We start from the raw sequence: 18,888 nt of genomic DNA, 5'->3' as shown, positions 1-18,888 counted from the left end.
TCTGTGCTTTACAATGCTTCCCTATGCTTTACCAGACCTCTCTGTGCTTTACAATGCTTGCCTATGCTTTACCAGACCTCTCTGTGCTTTACAATGCTTGTCTATGCTTTACCAGACCTCTCTGTGCTTTACAATGCTTCCCTATGCTTTACCAGACCTCTCTGTGCTTTACAATGCTTGTCTATGCTTTACCAGACCTCTCTGTGCTTTACAATGCTTCCCTATGCTTTACCAGACCTCTCTGTGCTTTACAATGCTTCCCTATGCTTTACCAGACCTCTCTGTGCTTTACAATGCTTCCCTATGCTTTACCAGACCTCTGTGCTTTACAATGCTTCCCTATGCTTTACCAGACCTCTCTGTGCTTTACAATGCTTCCCTATGCTTTACCAGACCTCTCTGTGCTTCACAATGCTTCCATATGCTTTACCAGACCTCTCTGTGCTTTACAATGCTTCCCTATGCTTTACCAGACCTCTCTGTGCTTTACAATGCTTCCCTATGCTTTACCAGACCTCTCTGTGCTTTACAATGCTTCCCTATGCTTTACCAGACCTCTCTGTGCTTTACAATGCTTCCCTATGCTTTACCAGACCTCTCTGTGCTTTACAATGCTTCCCTATGCTTTACCAGACCGCTCTGTGCTTTACAATGCTGTTTAATCTGTTTAGACACTAAGGTGGTTGACACGGTTTTTAATATAACGATTTTACGTCAGCTGTTGCTAATATTATAGTTTCCAATGGGAACGAGAATGTCTTAATTGTTTATGTATTTCGTAATAATGTCGACGACATTTATTTTTAATTTATTTTTAAATAAAGTATAGTCTCGACTTTGAAAATATCCCCGAGCCTATGTCTGTGTAAAACACCTACAGAAATTTATAAAAAAAATGCAACGTACGCCGTTGTCAAACTGACACGCAATTATTAAAGTTCTTAAATAATAATAAACAAACAATAAATAATAATATAAAATAATAATAATAAAAATAACACACAACTTTACCCTACAGACACCTTTTTAAAAAAAAAAAAAAAAAAAAATATTATTTCTCATAAAAGTAGGCCACGCACAATCTCGGTTTATACACGTCACACAAATACAAAAAAATACAAATTAAATAATATTTTTTTTAAAAAAATAATAACAATTACCTCAGGTTTGTTAATACCCCTCGTCGAGAAACGCGTTGCAGGTGAAACGTTTATATTTTAAGCGAGTTTCTGTTTCTGTTTTTTTTTTAAAAACAAATCTCCCGCTCTCTCTTTTGCATAACCAGACCGGGAGGAGATAAATTCAAGAAACGAAAGTAAAAAATTCAATTTGTTTTAATGGTGGAGGCGGGGATATCGGATATCTGTATGACTCACGTATCCGATATACTAACAACACGTTTGAACGCATTTCCTATTCCCAGTTTCACAGAAAGGATTAGTCTCTCAGGAGTTATTAAATTTGAAACGTCGGGTCTCTAAAATCTGCGTTTTTGTTTTCTGACGGTGACGCGAAATAGTTTGGAAACAACGCGTCTAAATATTTATTGTCCACAGTTAAGACGAATATATAATCACTGGCTTCAGGGTTTGAACCCGTGGCAATACGTATTGTTTTTAAACACGTCGCATTTTAATGCGACAGAGAGGCTGATCACGACAAACAGTTGGACATAATTCTATATTTATCAAGAATAATAATAATAAGGACGGGGCGAGGGGGGTAAGTGTTAAAAAAAAAAAAAAAAAATCAAGCTTCATATTTTCCCGCCTTTTTTCTTTTGTAAATAATCTTGCAAAAAAAACTAGGCTTCAATCCTCTAATATTTACGTTTATATACATATAAGGGGAGAAGGGGAGGGATGGAGAGGAGGAGAGGGGGAGAAGGGGAGGGAGGGAGAGAAAAGGGAAGGAGGGAGGGAGAGAAAAGGGGAAGGAGGGAGAGAGAGAGAAGGGGAAGGAGGGAGGGAGAGAGAGAGAAGGGGAAGGAGGGAGGGAGAGAGAGAAGGGAGGAGGGAGAGAGAGAGAGGAGGGAGGGCGGGAGAGAGAAGGGAAGGGAGAGAGAGAGAAGGGGAGGGGGGAGAGAGAGAGAGAAGGGGAGGGGGGAGAGAGGGAGAGAGAAGGGGGAGGGGGGAGAGAGAAGGGGGAGAGAGGGAGAGAGAAGGGGGAGGGGGAGAGAGGGAGAGAGAAGGGGGAGGGGAGAGAGGGAGAGAGAAGGGGGAGGGGGGAGAGAGAAGGGGGAGAGAGGGAGAGAGAAGGGGGAGGGGGGAGAGAGGGAGAGAGAAGGGGGAGGGGGGGAGAGAGAAGGGGGAGAGAGGGAGAGAGAGGGGAGGGGGAGAGAGGGAGAGAGAAGGGGGAGGGGGGAGAGAGAAGGGGGAGAGAGGGAGAGGAGAAGGGGAGGGGGGAGAGAGGGAGAGAGAAGGGGGAGGGGGGAGAGAGAAGGGGGAGAGAGGGAGAGAGAAGGGGGAGGGGGGGAGAGAGGGAGAGAGAAGGGGGAGGGGGGAGAGAGAGAGAGAGAAGGGGAGGGGGGGAGAGAGGGAGGAGAGAAGGGGGAGGGGGGAGAGAGAAGGGGGAGAGAGGGAGAGAGAGGGGGAGGGGGAGAGAGGGAGAGAGAAGGGGGAGGGGGGAGAGAGAAGGGGGAGAGAGGGAGAGAGAAGGGGGAGGGGGAGAGAGGGAGAGAGAAGGGGGGAGGGGGGAGAGAGAAGGGGGAGAGGGAGAGAGAAGGGGGAGGGGGGAGAGAGGGAGGAGAGGAAGGGGGAGGGGGGAGAGAGAGAGAGAGGAAGGGGGAGGGGGGAGAGAGGGAGAGAGAAGGGGGAGGGGGGAGAGAGGGAGAGAGAAGGGGAGGGGGGGGAGAGAGAGAGAGAGAAGGGGGAGGGGGGGAGAGAGAGTGAGAGAGAAGGGGAGGGGGGAGAGAGAAGGGGGAGAGAGGAGAGAGAAGGGGGAGGGGGGAGAGAGGGAGAGAGAAGGGGGAGGGGGGAGAGAGAAGGGGGAGAGAGGGAGAGAGAAGGGGGAGGGGGGAGAGAGGGAGAGAGAAGGGGGAGAGAGGGAGAGAGAAGGGGGAGGGGGGAGAGAGAGAGAGAGAAGGGGGAGGGGGGAGAGAGAGAGGAGAGAAGGGGGAGGGGGGAGAGAGAAGGGGGGAGAGAGGGAGAGAGAAGGGGGAGGGGGAGGAGAGGGAGAGAGAAGGGGGAGGGGGGAGAGAGAAGGGGGAGAGGGGAGAGAGAAGGGGGAGGGGGGAGAGAGGGAGAGAGATGGGGGAGGGGGGAGAGAGAGAGAGAGAGGGGGAGGGGGGAGGAGAGAGGGATGAGAGAAGGGGGAGGGGGGTGAGAGGGAGAGAGAAGGGGGAGGGGGGAGAGAGAGAGAGAGAAGGGGGAGGGGGGAGGAGAGAGAGAGAGAAGGGGGAGGGGGGAGGAGGGGAAGAGGAAGGGGGGAGGGGGGAGAGAGAAGGGGGAGAGAGGGAGAGAGAAGGGGGAGGGGGAGAGAGAGAGAGAAGGGGGAGGGGGGAGAGAGAGAGAGAGAGAAGGGGGAGGGGGGAGAGAGGAGAGGAAGGGGGAGGGGGGAGAGTGAGAGGAAGGGGGAGGGGGAGAGAGGAGAGAGAAGGGGGAGGGGGGGAGAGAGAAGGGGGAGAGAGGGAGAGAGAAGGGAGAGAGAAGGGGGAGAGAGGAGAGAGAAGGGGGAGGGGGGAGAGAGGGAGAGAGAAGGGGGAGAGAGGGAGAGAGAAGGGGGAGGGGGAGAGAGGGAGAGAGAAGAGGGAGAGAGAAACTAAAACAGTTTGTGAAGGAAAGAGAGTACCTAGAAAATGAATTACTAGTGTAATTAAAAGAGGGGACTTCATTAGCCAGCGTGGGTTATTTGTTTTGGAGGCGTGGGTCACGGCTGACAGTGGCTAAATACATACCGGTAAATAATAAACCGTGAATTGGACCATTACAATCCCTGCCTCCTTTATATATATATATATATATATCGAGAGAGAGAGAGAGAGAGAGAGAGAGAGAGAGAGAGAGAGAGAGAGAGAGAGAGAGAGAGAGAGAGAGGAGAGAGAGAGAGAGAGAGAGAGAATAACGTCTTTTTTTAGATGTACACAAAACGTTCAAATTAATCAAATCAATCATATACATACCCCTTTCTCTATAAACGAGAAAGGTTGATAAAATGTCTTTTTAATTAATTATATCAACCCAGATTTCTTCATGAAATCCGTCTTGTTACCTGACGCTCAATGTGTTGCAGTGGGGACGGGTTACCGGTTGCACTCAGGTCTTAAAACGTGTAAACAAAATGTTACGGGAACTTATCATGAAGGAAGAGGGACAATATTTTATTTTTTTGGACGGAATGCACTGACCTTAATTTACAGCCGCTCCCGTTACTGCATGCTTCAGATTGTCATCTGCTTGTGGATCGGTAGTTTTAACTAGACGTGTTTTATAACGTAGTGAGGACTATTCATGTATTTATTTTTATCTTCCATGATTTGTAAACCGTTCTCAGATACAAGACTTCATTTCCCAGCGTCCCTCCCTCCCTTTCACAGCTGCGCTTGCGCATTGTCAAGAAGAAAGACTTCATTTCCCAGCGTCCCTCCCTCCCTTTCACAAGACTTCATTTCCCAGCGTCCCCTCCCTCTCACAGCTGCGCTTGCGCATTGTCAAGAAGAAAGACTTCATTTCCCAGCGTCCCTCCCTCCCTTTCACAAGACTTCATTCCCAGCGTCCCTCCCTCTCACAGCTACGCTTGCGCATTGTCAAGAAGAAAGACTTCATTTCCCAGCGTCCCTCCCTCCCTCTCACAGCTGCGCTTGCGCATTGTCAAGAAGAAAGACTTCATTTCCCAGCGTCCCTCCCTCCCTCTCACAGCTGCGCTTGCGCATTGTCAAGAAGAAAGACTTCATTTCCCAGCGTCCCTCCCTCCCTTTCACAGCTGCGCTTGTGCATTGTCAAGAAGACTTCATTTCCCAGCGTCCCTCCCTCCCTTTTTTCAGCTCAGTTAATTTCTAAGTGGTTCTGTGATTACAGACGTCAATAAAACATGGACAAACAAAAACAGTGCCAAGCGCTTTCAAAACAAATAACTTGTTTCTCCATTCCACTTATAAAATAAACAGATAATACGTGTTTTTTTCCGCGTCTCCCAATGAATATTAGCCGACGTTTTCATGAACAATGCGAAGGAACGAGAAGCCACGACAAGCTTTTTTCGTACGCTGGAAAACATGACGCGAGTGTATGAATAGCAAGAAGTTAAAATGATTTTTCAAATGTTGAACTCGAGTGTTTGTGTTTCCTCTAGAAGTCGAGCGGACAAATATGACCGTGACGTCACCTTTAATAATGTTAGCCGATGCGTCTTCTATTAACAAGTTCAGCGCCTTGGAGAAGTGATTAAAAAAATAAATACATAAATAAATAATATGTTTACGTCACGTTTTTAATCCTTTAAGCACCAAATATTTTTTGTCTGCCAAAAAAAAAATACGCAAAGCTGTACGTATTTTACGTAATTCGATACGTTAGATTTAGGGTTAAAGTTTTTTTTTTTAAAATTAGACTGAATTATCATAACCAGGCCGTCAAAAAAAAATAAAATAAATAAAAACAGTTAGATTCAGACTTTTTTTAATTAAAATATTTGTATTACATATTAAAACATGAATACAAAAAATGACATATGTAAAAATAATGTGTAAAATAATAATAATAATGTAATTGTATGTAAAAATAATGTGATATCTTGTAGCAATTGTAAGTCGCCCTGGATAAGGGCGTCTGCTAAGAAATTAATAATAATAATAATAATAATAATAATAATAATAATAATAATAATAAACTACGTGTTTCTTTCAAAACTCCACGTCAGAGAGCCGTGTGAGCCAATGGCAGCGCAGGACGGGTGTGCAGTTAGAAATCTCTGCGTACCCTTTAAGAAGGCGGTGTCTGGGGCTGGCTGGAGCGGACGCGGGCGTGCAGCTGCTGCAGATCTTGTTCAGAAGCTGGGGGCCCGTCCGCGGACGTGACGTAGCCAGGGTAGGAGCTGTGGAATTCGGACGGGGGGTGCAGACTCTCCTCCTCCTCCTCCTCCTCCTCCTCCTCCTCCTCTGGGGGCTGCCGAGACGGTTTGATCACCGGGACCAGTTTGGCGTGGGCGTAATCGACCTGGCAGCCCTCGAAGATCAGAACGCATCTCTCCGCCCCCAGGCCCTCTCTCAGCGCCCGGGCGGCTCTCCGGACGGCCTGGACCAGCCTCACGAACTCCTCCTGCTCCAGGCTGAAGAGGTCGCTGGGGAGGGGCTGCCTGGGGACCACTATGGTGTAGCCGGGGGTGTTGGGGAAGGGGGTGAGGAAAGCCACGTGATTCTCATCCTCCCACACACGCCACTGCTGCTCCTCTGTGCCCCTCACGATCCGGGCGAACACCCTGGGGTCTCCCGGGTCCCCTAGGAAGCGGTAGCTGACGGCGCGGGACTCCAGCTGGGCTCTGACCCGGGATTGGACCCGGTCCAGCTCTGAATCCACGGCTCGCGGACCCTTCTTGGAGCAGCAGTATCCTGGGTACTCTGCGTTGAATTCCAGGTCCCCCGAGAGACTGGGGGGCTCCCAATCCGGTCCGAAGCCGTGGAGGGGGACCAGCTTGAGTCGGGTCGGGGGCTCTGGTTCGGAGATCAGGGCACAGCGGGTCACGGGGATACGCTGGCACAGGAGCCCAGCCACTGCCCGCGCCCCGAGCAGCAGCTCAGTGTAGCCGCGGAGAGGCAGCTGGAAGAGGCTGAGGGGGGTCCCCCTCACCCGGGCGGAGTTTCTGCTGCAGGACGGTGACCCCCGGGGTGCAGGGGTTGGGGTGCAGGTACGCGAGGTGCTCCTCATTTTCCCAAACCACAAAACGAGGGGAAGACATCCTGCACAGGGGGGATAAGAGAAACGTTAAGCAGTGTGATCCGGTCCAGGTTTTACTGCTACCAGCTTGATCAGCCCCCAGTGTGTCTAGCTAACAAGCTCAGGTGTGTCTGATTATTAAACTCCTAGTGAAACCAGGACCGGATCACACTGCTGTGCAGCGGGAGTCTGATTCCCAGCCCTGTTTAGTAAAGAAGTTTAAAATATATTTATACCATCTACATTTTCGAAACAGTTAATTTCGTTTCTGACAAACGTGCGTTCTCCATTGACTCTATTCTGTACTGGGATTCTGTATGAAGCGCGCCCTCGTGTGGTCGGACCAGACATCGCAAGGCGAATTAAACTCGACTTGCGGTTCACTGGAAATCGATCACATGATTAACAAAAACGACTCCGTGGTGTCGTTATGCAATAGGCGGGGTGTACAGAAAAGTGTTACTAGCGCGTTATTAAACAAGAACCATCGAATATTAACATTATCACCCCCCCCCCCCCCCCCCCCCGCAACCGCCCCCGCCCCCCCGCTTCCAAAGGAGCGCTGGCCAGAATTTTAAAATATTTTAAATAATGCAAGAACACGTTTCCTGTATTTCATGTAGAAACGTAGAGTTACATTGTAAAGGCTAGAGTGGACGCATCTCGTACGACTCCATTCTAAAAAGATAAGCAATTGCAGTACAAAGATATGTATAGATATCTATTATTATTATTATTATTATTATTATTATTATTATTATTATTATTATTATTATTATTATTAATATCTTAGCAGACGCCCTTATCCCTTATATAGCCCTTATATAGGAGGCTGTGTGGTCCAGTGGTTAAAGAAAAGGGCTTGTAACCAGGAGGTCCCCGGTTCAAATCCCACCTCAGCCACTGACTCACTGTGTGACCCTGAGCAAGTCACTTCACCTCCTTGTGCTCCGTCTTTCGGGTGAGACGTAGTTGTAAGTGACTCTGCAGCTGATGCATAGTTCACACACCCTAGTCTCTGTAAGTCGCCTTGGATAAAGGCGTCTGCTAAATAAACTAATAATAATAATAATAATAATAATAATAATAATAATAATAATAATAATAATCCAGGGCGATTTAGAATTATTACAACATATCACGAGGCAAAAAAATATCACGTGACACATTATCACCTTACTGATAGGCGCAGTTACAAAGTCCAGCAAAAAAATAATAATTTCAAATTCAAATGCGAGAAAACACAAAATACGGTAAATAATTACCTTTGAGAGCGAGTTCGACTAAGAGCAGATAAACTTCAAGAAAAAACAAATCCTTATAGGAGCCCTTTAAGAGTCAGCAGCCAGTGCGATAAACGGACCGGAACGATTTCAAAGAACAGCAAATACCAAACAAATCAAATTAAATACAAGATACAGAGAATATAATTATAACTGAGAGAGAAATACCTTATAAAACGGCGAAACTTACCGTATCACCCGCTCAAGAGCTGACGTGTTGTGTTTTATTATTATTATTATTATTATTATTATTATTATTATTATTATTATTTATAGTCCTCTGTGTGTGTGTTCCTCTTCTTTCCTCCCGGGGATAGAAACACACACAAAGACGCTCCTCGGTTTATAAACGCGCGATTATAAAGAAATAAAAGTGTCAGAAATATTGCGAAACGCCGGACGCATGACGTCAGGGCGCTGGCTTGCGCCTAGGACTCTATAAAGAAGGACAGGACAGTCAATCCCGTGATGCAGGACAGCGGTGTGGAGTAGCGGTCAGGGGCTCTGGACTCTTGACCGGAGGGACGTGGGTTCAATCCCAGGTGGGGGGACACTGCTGCTGTACCCTTGAGCAAGGTACTTTACCTAGATTGCTCCAGTAAAAACCCAACTGTATAAATGGGGAATTGTATGTAAAAAAAATAATGTGATATCTTGTAACAATTGTAAGTCGCCCTGGATAAGGGCGTCTGCTAAGAAATAAATAATAATAATAATAATAATAATAATAATAATAATAATAATGCAATTCGGTGCTCAATTACAGGCTCCATTTCTGGAGCCCACTCAATACTGAATACATTGCGGAGATGCTGTGCTGCAGCGCCAGGATATACCGGTATTATTAATAACATTACAAAATATCTTTAATATAAAGAGACTGACTGTTATTTACGTGAATTAATGCTTGATTATGCCTAGAAAGATTTTGCCAGGGCGAGTGAATACTTTAAAAGCATTGCGAGGGAGATGTGAAAGAGCTCTAGGGGCTCCAGAAATGACGTCACTGTTTACTAACTCCTCCCACTTGTGACATCATTGTCCTATCCTGCTCTATACGGTCCTGGAGTTGCGCCTGGTTGGCGATGTGAGTGGAGATGGAGGTTATTATTATTATTAATATTATTTGTTTATTTAGCAGACACCTTTATCCAAGGCGACTTACAGAGACTAGGGTGTGTGAACTATGCATCAGCTGCAGAGTCACTTACAATTACGTCTCACCCGAAAGACGGAGCACAAGGAGGTGAAGTGACTTGCTCAGGGTCACACAATGAGTCAGTGGCTGAGGTGGGGATTTGAACCGGGGACCTCCTGGTTACAAGCCCTTTTCTTTAACCACTGGACCACACAGCCTCCTATGTATTATAACCTCCTAGGTTATAATGGAGGAGGCTGCAGACACGCACACTGACTGGCTGTAAATTACAAAGACACCACGAAATGTTTCTGTCAGGACAACTGAGGAAGTCAGCGCATCCGGTCACTTTTTTTTTAAAAGTAAAAACGCTTTTTCACTGCCAGACACGAACTACTTTAGATGTGTAATGGCTTCAGTATAGGATACTGACCTTAAGGTTCGGGTTTCGGGGTAGGGAGAGGATTATTCGTGGTTTTATTAACAGTAATGTGACAGCCAATCAGAGTGCAGTGTCCTGACAGGAGGATTTCGTGTTTCGTTTGTAAGGACAGCCACTGACTGAAAGAGTATCAGGCGCCGTTTTCTGTGTGGTCGACTTGAATGTACATTATTATAAATAATATTATTATTATGAACGTTTTTAGAATGTATAACGTTTATTGTATTATTATTATTATTATTATTATTATTATTATTAATAATAATAATAATAATAATAATAATAATAATAATAATAATAATAATAATAATAAATCGTAATAATAATAATCGTATTTTGTTGATTAATTAGTTTGAATTTGTTCGGTGTTTTTTCCATTTTTTTGTATTTTTTTTTAAAAATCCTAGTTTAATAAAATTAAAATAAATACCTTGAGTTTTAATATCTCAAACCAATACACGTGACTGTAACATGCAGTTGACTTGATAACGGTTATTCAGAAATGATAGTTCAATTCCGTTGAATTAATTCACTTCAAAATATATTTATTTATTTATTTATTTATTGTAGTTTCTTGTCGCTGCTGTTTTTGTGTTTTTTGGAAGGTGTAATTCTTGTAAAGGCCACACGGGGGCGCTACACGCACACAAGAACAGAAACTTAACTGACTGACACTCTCTGAGCTGTCAAGTTCAGAACTACCGCCAGATGGCGCCCTTTCACCGTCTCAACAGAAAAAAGAATCTGTCATTTTTTCTGTGTGTGTTTGTTTAGGGTGTTTGCTACAGCTAGCTATATATAAAAAAAATCCCTCTCGCTTTCTATCTTTCTTTCATTCTTTTTCTTTCCTCACATCCGCTCTGGAGTTCCCGGGGGTGTGGAAGAGGAAGCTAGCTCGGTCCGTGGGATCGGAGGAGGACCCTCGCTGAACCATCGGTTCAACTGAGCAGCTGTGAGGGGGAATCGCTGCGCTGAGGAGAGGAGAGGAGAGGGAGGGGAGAGCGGGGAGAAGGGAGGAGAGGAGAGGAGGGAAGAGAGGGGAGGGGAGGAGAGGGAGGGGAGTGAGAGCAGGGGGGAAGGGAGGAGAGGGAGGGAGAGAGGGGAGGGGAGAGAGAGCAGGGGAGAAGGGAGGAGAGGAGGGAAGAGAGGGGAGGGGAGAGAGGGAGGGGAGAGAGAGCGGGGGAGAAGGGAGGAGAGGAGGGGAGGAGAGGAGGGGAGAGAGGGAGGGGGGAAGGGAGGAGAGGGGAGGAGAGGGAGGGAGAGAGGGGAGGGGAGAGAGGGAGGGGAGAGATCAGGGGAGAAGGGAGGAGAGGAGGGAAGAGAGGGGAGAAGAGAGGGGAGAGGAGAGAGGGAGGGGAGAGAGAGCGGGGGAGAAGGGAGGAGAGGAGGATGAGAGGGAGAGAGGGAGTGAGGGGGGAGAGGGGGAGGAGGGAGAGAGGGAGGGAGTGAGGGGAAAGGGGAGGAGAGGATGGAAGAGAGGGAGGGAGGGAGAGAGAGGAAAGGGGGAGAAGGGAGAAGGAGAGGGGAGACAGAAGGGAGGGAGAGGGAAGGGAGAGAGCAGGGGAGGGGAAAGGAGGGGAGAGGGGGAGCGAGAGAGGGAGTGAGTGAGAGGGGGAGGGGAGAGGGAGAGAGTGAGAGGGAGAGGAGGAGGGGAGACGGAAGGTAGAGAGGGAGCTGATGAATTCGACTTTCGGGGTCAAAATAACTGGCCGCTTTAAATTCACATTTTAACAAAGTTCCAGTGATCACGCGAGTGAAGCGCCGTTTCTAATTTGTTGTCCAGCTCCGGTACGATGCGATCCCCCAGCCTGAAAAAAATACGCAGAAGAGGGGGGGGGGGGGACCCCAGTCAGGGCGGGGGGGGGGAGGGGGGGACCCGAGTCAGGGGGGAGTCGTGCGGTTTATCTGAGAAACACACACGCGCGTCGTGGCGTGGGCCGGAGCTCACGTCGCGGTTTGTGTAACACATTTTAAGCAGAGATACGGTCACAACAAACCAAGCCCTGAATTCACACACGTTCAGCTTCCCGGTTTCTGTGAAATAAATGAGCCTCTTAGTTTTGATCTCACATAACTATATTTCCCATTGAAGAAATGTTTACATTTTTTTCAATAAACTATATGAACATAATTTTAGATTTGTTTTTTATTATTTAACATCGTGATGTAATCAAAGAAACTACAAAATTATATCGTAAAAAAAAAAAAAGTCTACACCGGAAGCCATAACCGCAGTCCAGGAGTATTTCATGTGAGATTTCTGAAATGTCACATTTTTTTTTCAGTGTCAGTTTTTCTGTTCAGTATCTGGAAAACTACAAAGCGCTGGGTGTGGAATTCAATATGTTAACAAGGGAACATTATTCAGCAGCTTTCATTGGACTCTATGAAGCTGAGGGAGTTCATTCTATATAGAGGGTGTGGAATTCAATATGTTAACAAGGGAACATTATTCAGCAGCTTTCATTGGACTCTATGAAGCTGAGGGAGTTCATTCTATATAGAGGGGGTGGAATTCAATATGTTAACAAGGGAACATTATTCAGCAGCTTTCATTGGACTCTATGAAGCTGAGGGAGTTCATTCTATATAGAGGGGGTGGAATTCAATATGTTAACAAGGGAACATTATTCAGCAGCTTTCATTGGACTCTATGAAGCTGAGGGAGTTCATTCTATATAGAGGAGGTGGAATTCAATATGTTAACAAGGGAACATTATTCAGCAGCTTTCATTGGACTCTATGAAGCTGAATCAGTTCATTCTATATAGAGGGGGTGGAATTCAATATGTTAACAAGAGAACATTATTCAGCAGCTTTCATTGGACTCTATGAAGCTGAGGGAGTTCATTCTATATAGAGGGTGTGGAATTCAATATGTTAACAAGGGAACATTATTCAGCAGCTTTCATTGGACTCTATGAAGCTGAATCAGTTCATTCTATATAGAGGGGGTGGAATTCAATATGTTAACAAGGGAACATTATTCAGCAGCTTTCATTGGACTCTATGAAGCTGAGGGAGTTCATTCTATATAGAGGGGGTGGAATTCAATATGTTAACAAGGGAACATTATTCAGCAGCTTTCATTGGACTCTATGAAGCTGAATCAGTTCATTCTATATAGAGGGTGTGGAATTCAATATGTTAACAAGGGAACATTATTCAGCAGCTTTCATTGGACTCTATGAAGCTGAGGGAGTTCATTCTATATAGAGGGTGTGGAATTCAATATGTTAACAAGGGAACATTATTCAGCAGCTTTCATTGGACTCTATGAAGCTGAATCAGTTCATTCTATATAGAGGGGGTGGAATTCAATATGTTAACAAGGGAACATTATTCAGCAGCTTTCATTGGACTCTATGAAGCTGAATCAGTTCATTCTATATAGAGGGGGTGGAATTCAATATGTTAACAAGGGAACATTATTCAGCAGCTTTCATTGGACTCTATGAAGCTGAGGGAGTTCATTCTATATAGAGGGGGTGGAATTCAATATGTTAACAAGGGAACATTATTCAGCAGCTTTCATTGGACTCTATGAAGCTGAATCAGTTCATTCTATATAGAGGGAGTGGAATTCAATATGTTAACAAGGGAACATTATTCAGCAGCTTTCATTGGACTCTATGAAGCTGAATCAGTTCATTCTATATAGAGGGTGATGCTGCTAAACTTTTGTCCACAGCTGTACATGATGCATCGTAATAAGAGGTCTGAATCGCTTGTGATACGACAGCACAGCATAAGAACTACAACTCCCAGCATGCCTCACCATTGCCACGGGTGCAGAGGCATGCTGGGAGCCGTAATCCTAGCCAGCAAGTTCTTTGCACAGAGCGATGCAGAGCTGTTGCCCTTAGCTGATTATTATTATGTATTTTGGTATAGTCACTTTGTCATTTTGTGCTAGGTTTTGATATTATTAGTAGTTATTATTTGTAGTTAATAAATATTATTCGGGTAAGGAAGATTATCACTGTTGCTGAATGTCGTTCCTTTGTAAAAAATACTGGGAGCCGTAGTTTGGTCTGATCATTCGCTTATTTAGACCTTTTTTCAGCTCTTAAAAATTTAGAAGTTGAAGTAACTTCTCAAATGTTACGGCTGTCTTGAAATTTGTAAGTTTTGATTAATTGCCACCCCCCAGAAAAAGTCGCTGTTGCTGCAGGTTTACTGTTATCCAGCTTACAAATAACTACACAAAAATCTGTTTTTTTTTTAGTAATCTTGATCACAAAATCCATTTTCCATCTCAAAATCCCATCTGGAACCCAAAACTCTAATTATTTTTAATAATAAAACACTGAGACATCTATTACATTCCCCACAAGAAACGTTTATTTGTTTTTTATTACAAAAACGTTATGTTAAAACACACACACCTCAAACCCCTCACAAATAAAGCTGTTTTTTTGTTTTTTTCACAAAAGCCACGACACTATGACCAAATTACAACTAGCAATGCCAGGTCAAAATAAGGATAGAGAAAGGAGTTAGAAAGGCGGGAGTTACTTCTGACAGTTGGGGACTGAACCATTTCCAAAAAAAAAAAAAAAATAATAAAATCTGTTTTGTTTTTAATAACTTTGGGGTTGTTATTAATTTATTTCTTGAGTAGCAAGTTAATCAGGAAAAAGGATTAGGGTTCAGCATTCTTAGTAACATGTGCCTCATTATATACACAATCAAAAAAACGACAAGAATTTCTCATTTGAATTGAGGATAAGAATTTTTTATTAACCACAAAATATACATATACACACAAGTCGACGAACGAAATGTGAAAGATGAACATGAGAATCGACACAAAAGGTTTTGTGACAGAATCCGTTCATCAACTTCTGGTATTTCTGAATTCAGCGATAGAGTGCTTGAATAGTTTCTGTGTAACAGTCCAGGAACAAAAAAAATCAGGCTGGTCGAGAGAGAAAGAAATAAAGAAAGAAAGAAAAGGAGATAGAGAGAGACACACAGAGACTTCTGCTTTCTGCACCAGCTGTGAAACACACACACCAGCCTACCGAGACTGCATGAAAAGCTAGGGATAGAGGAAACGTCTGTCTGTCTGTCTGTCTGTCTGTCTAATGTGTCAAAAAAAGAAAACTCCTATTTCTGCTACTCCAATTCCAGCCTCACTCGGTGCCTTTGCCCTGCTGGAGTCTCCTGCCCCGGGCTTCCCTCACTTCCCTCATGAGCTCAGTCAGGTAGCGGATCTCCGTGGCGATGGCCTCCGCCCTCTCTCCCAGCGCCCGGTTCTTCTCCTCCAGCGCCTCCCTCTCCCCTCGCAGGCGGTCCAGCTCAGAACGTTTCTTCTGCCGGTACCTGGTGGCCGCCGTCTTGTTCTGCTCCATCTTCTTCATCTTCCTCTTGTCGGTGGACTTGACGTGCCCGGAGAGGGAGACGCAGACCTCCTGCTCCTCTCGGGTCGGGCGGGAGTAAGGCTTGACTGCTGCTCTGCGGGGCTCCGAGGATGAGGATGAGGAGGAGGAGGACGAAGGGGGGCTGCGTTCAGGGGAGCCGCAGCTGGAGCCCAGACCGCTGTCCGTGTCGGACGAGCAGTACCCCTCGATCTCCCGTTTCCAAGGCAGAAGCCCGGGCTCCGACAGGGCCTCCTGGGCTGAGTCGATGTCAATTTCACAGCCCAGCTCCTGAGAGAAAGAGGGATGATCAGCGGCTTCTGACAGGGCTTTTCGGGGCTGTGAGGAAGAGGAGGAGGAGGGGGAGGGGCTGCGTTCAGGGGAGCCGCGGCCGCTGTCTGTGTCAGACGAGCAGTACCCTTCGATCTCCATTGTCTGTGCCTCTTCTTTCCACAGCAGGAGCACGGGCTCCGTCTCTTGCGTTTGTAGCTGTGTCTCTGGGGTCTGTGCCTCTTGTTTCCACAGCAGGAGCACAGGCTCCGTCCGCGTCTCCTGGGCCTCGTCGATGTCGACTTCGCTGCCCAGCTCCAGAGAGAAAGACTGATGACCTTCTACTTGTCCTTCTAGGGCTGGGGTCGAGGAGGAGGAGGAGGACAGGGGCTCCGAGACGAATCCCGCTCCCGGGGTAACGGCTTCCTGAAGGGTCTCCACGGCGACCGGCGGTTCCGGTTCGGCCGGGGGTTCTGGTATGAAGGACGGATCGCTGTGGGGCTCTGCTGTTAAGGAAGCCAGGTAACCCCCCAGCTCCAGGTCCAGGTCGCAGCTCCCCCCCAGGGAGGAGAGCAGATCCTCGGGGGGGCTGGGGAGGGCCCCCGAATCGCAGGGGTCCATCAGGGAGTCCAGGTCCAGCTCACTCAGGTCCATCTTCTGCACCATCCAGTCCATGCCTGAGAAAGCATCCTCTGAGAGGAGGAGAGGGGAGGAGAGGAGAGAGGAGGGTTAATATTACAAACGCTATTAGAACTCAAATTAAAATCTACTGTTGTAACGATCAGGAGCCAAGACAGATAGATCGGGCTTTGAAAACGGAAAGCTGCCATGTACCAAAGAGAGCCAAAATCACACCAAAAAATAAAACATCGTAGGTACACAAAAATGTGAATAAATGATTTTTCACTTTTACTATTAGTATAATTAGACATTTCAGGCAACAAGTCCTTCAGCTGGAGATAGAGATTACAGATAGACAAGACTGACAGAGATACAAACAGATAGAAATACAGACAGATATCCAGACTGACAGACTGATAGACATTTCACAGATCGAGATACAGATAGACTGACAGACAGGACAGATACTGACACACAGCAGAGACAGACAGACATGAGATACAGACTGATAACTACTTTACATAGAGACAGACAGACACAAATAGACTGACAGATACAGACAGACACACACACAGACAGTTACGTAAGGTTATGAAGTCAATCAAACCAACCCTTATTCCCATTATAACATTCCCATTATTATCATCATCATCACACTCACCAGTGCAGTCGCCTGCCATGGGATCCAACAGCCAATCAAGCGGCTCCACGGCTTTACCCAGGGGGCATTGCAACAGAGAGGAAGAGGAGGGGGAGGAGGAAGAGGAGGAGAAGAAAGAGGAGGGAGACAGGGGGGAGGAAGAGGGGGACCCAAACTCCTTCAGATGTGACTGAAACATCTCATCATCATCATCACCGCTGCCGGAGAGTAAGAGCCCCCCCGCGCCCCCCCCCTCGGGCTCAGCCGTCAGAAACGAAGGGGACCCCCAGAGCAGGGAGTCCAAGAGGTCGGAGGTCACGGCGGACGAGGTCATCGTGCAACGTGCGGCTGTGGAAGGAGTCTGGTGATGTCGTTATCCGAGAGGAATCTCGCGGAGAGAGAGAAAACGAGGAGTTGTCGAGCTGGCGGGAGAGTTTGCTGTCGACTGCAGCGCTGCTGGGGAATGTCACGAGGGACCTGGGGATAGATAGAGAGAGAGAGAGATTATTAATACTACTACTACTACTACTACTACTACTACTACTAATAATAATAATAGTCATTTAGCAGAGGCTTTTTCTCCAAAGCTACTTCCAGAGACTAGGGGGGGGGGAACTCTGCATCATCAACAACTGCTGCTGCTGCTGCAGAGTCACTTCCAATAGGAGCTCGTTTGTTTGACGTCTCATCCGAAGGAGGGAGCACAAGGAGGTGAAGCGACTCGCTCAGGGTCACACACGCACACACACACACACAGGGAGTCAGTGGCTGCTGCAGAGTCACTTCCAATAGGAGCTTGTTTGTTTGACATCTCATCCGAAGGACGGAGCACAAGGAGGCGAAGCGACTCGCTCAGGGTCACACACGCACAGGGAGTCAGTGGCTGAGCAGGGATCTGAAGCTCCTGGTATCGAGACCCCCTTTCTCTAACCGCTGGGACCAGCAAGCCTCCCTATTTATTTATCAAGACCCCTGCTTTTTATCCCAGGCGACTCACACAGCTGTCACAGGGCAGCGCAGACAGGGTTACAATGCAAGATTCATTGTAGTTTAAAGAACTACAGCTCCCAGCATCCCTCACCACCGCCACAGGTGAAGAGGCATACTGGGAGCTGTAGTCCTAGCTAGGGCTGCACTGATTCACTATGCAACAAGAGCACAGCTCATTGCAGTGAAAGAACTACAGCTCCCAGCATCCCTCAACATCGCCGCAGGTGAAGAGGCATGCTGGGAGCTGGAGTCCTATAGGGTTATAATGCAAGATTCATATTGTATGTAAAAAAATAAAAGTGATATCTTGTAACAATTGTAAGCTGCTAAGAAATAAATAATAATAATATTGCAACACAGTGCGGTTTACAGCAAGTGCAAATCATAACAGTGCTAGAATACAAGCTGAATTAGGAGGCAACCAGTCAGGATCGCAACAGTGGGGTCTTTAGATCTCATTCTGTTAAGACGTTAATGAATAGGGTTTCATTGTAAACGAAAGCTTTTCAAAACAGCCCTTGAAAACGACAAGGAGGCAACAGCTGCGGACAACTAGCGCCAAGGCCCCGCCCACAGCTCCCCCGTCGTTCCATTTCTTGCCCAAATATGGGCATGGTTCGATCGGAGGCCCCGCCCTCTCTCCTGTGGCCACGTCATCCCACCAGCTGCCACCCTGTTCTCCTAGCAACTTCGTCAGAGGCGAGTGAATCAACCGTGACTCCCTCCCTCTGCCAGCGAACTTGTCAACACTCGCCCGCGGAGGGAGGGAGGGGGAGGAAGGAGAAAGAGCGGCGGCGCCATTTCTGACGCCCCGTCTCTCTGGTGAAAAAGAGGAAGGGAGAAGCGGCGGCCATTTTACGGCGGTGCCACGTTGAGAAAATATTAAGATTTGTCAACTTAGTAAATAAATATTCGACCCGGTTTTGAACTGAAAACAGCCCTAAAATATATATATATCGAATACGTTTTCAACCACGTTTTTTGTTACTTCAAAATCTGAATGTTAAAGTTTATAGTCTTTATTTATGTTCCGTCAAAATAAATGCATACTTTTTTGGTACAGTTTGTGTGTCTATATATATATATATATATATATATATATATATATATATATATATATAATAAAATAAATTTTGCTACTGGTATAATTTTGAAAAGGTTTATTAAGTTTACTAAATAAACAGACGGTACTACAGTGACGCACTACAAAATAATACGGAAATAACTAACAATTCGGTTGAAAAAAGTAATAAAACACATCCAGAAATGAAA

The 18,888-nt window shown here is 46.3% G+C and overlaps 3 protein-coding genes across 7 annotated transcripts in view; all 3 read right to left on the bottom strand.

Moving 5' to 3' along the window:
* LOC131728382 (nuclear body protein SP140-like protein) overlaps nucleotides 1-4,506 on the bottom strand; it is a 28,682-nt gene extending 24,176 nt beyond the window's left edge. For 3 of the 5 annotated variants that reach the window (XM_059019396.1, XM_059019398.1, XM_059019399.1), the window contains exon 1: nucleotides 1,161-1,579. The gene's annotated coding sequence lies outside the window, so the exon portion shown is untranslated. Of the gene's footprint in view, nucleotides 1-1,160; nucleotides 1,581-4,345 lie in introns of those variants that run through there. The other 2 variants (XM_059019397.1, XM_059019400.1) reach the window with 2 other exon arrangements.
* A 1,214-nt stretch (nucleotides 4,507-5,720) lies between these two features.
* LOC131728388 (uncharacterized) lies at nucleotides 5,721-8,825 on the bottom strand. The gene is made up of 2 exons (XM_059019411.1): nucleotides 8,343-8,825; nucleotides 5,721-6,892 (listed from the first exon to the last, which is right to left on the bottom strand). Exon 2 carries the CDS (start codon nucleotides 6,858-6,860, stop codon nucleotides 5,919-5,921), a length of 942 nt encoding a protein of 313 aa, XP_058875394.1. The 5' UTR covers nucleotides 6,861-6,892; nucleotides 8,343-8,825; the 3' UTR covers nucleotides 5,721-5,918.
* A 5,629-nt stretch (nucleotides 8,826-14,454) lies between these two features.
* The window catches only part of atf4a (activating transcription factor 4a), a 4,845-nt gene continuing 411 nt past the window's right edge, over nucleotides 14,455-18,888 (bottom strand). Inside the window, exons 2-3 of the mRNA XM_059019417.1 lie at nucleotides 16,648-17,103; nucleotides 14,455-16,057 (exon numbers count right to left, since the gene is read on the bottom strand). Of these exons, the coding sequence (XP_058875400.1) occupies nucleotides 14,871-16,057; nucleotides 16,648-16,960 (1,500 nt within the window). The 5' untranslated portion in view covers nucleotides 16,961-17,103 and the 3' untranslated portion in view covers nucleotides 14,455-14,870. The remainder of the gene's footprint in view (nucleotides 16,058-16,647; nucleotides 17,104-18,888) is intronic.

The sequence above is a fragment of the Acipenser ruthenus genome, unplaced genomic scaffold (genome assembly GCF_902713425.1).
Source record: "Acipenser ruthenus unplaced genomic scaffold, fAciRut3.2 maternal haplotype, whole genome shotgun sequence".
Lineage (NCBI taxonomy): Eukaryota > Metazoa > Chordata > Actinopteri > Acipenseriformes > Acipenseridae > Acipenser > Acipenser ruthenus.
The sequence above is the reverse complement of the archived record's forward strand: the minus strand, read 5'-3'. Positions and strand labels throughout refer to the sequence as shown.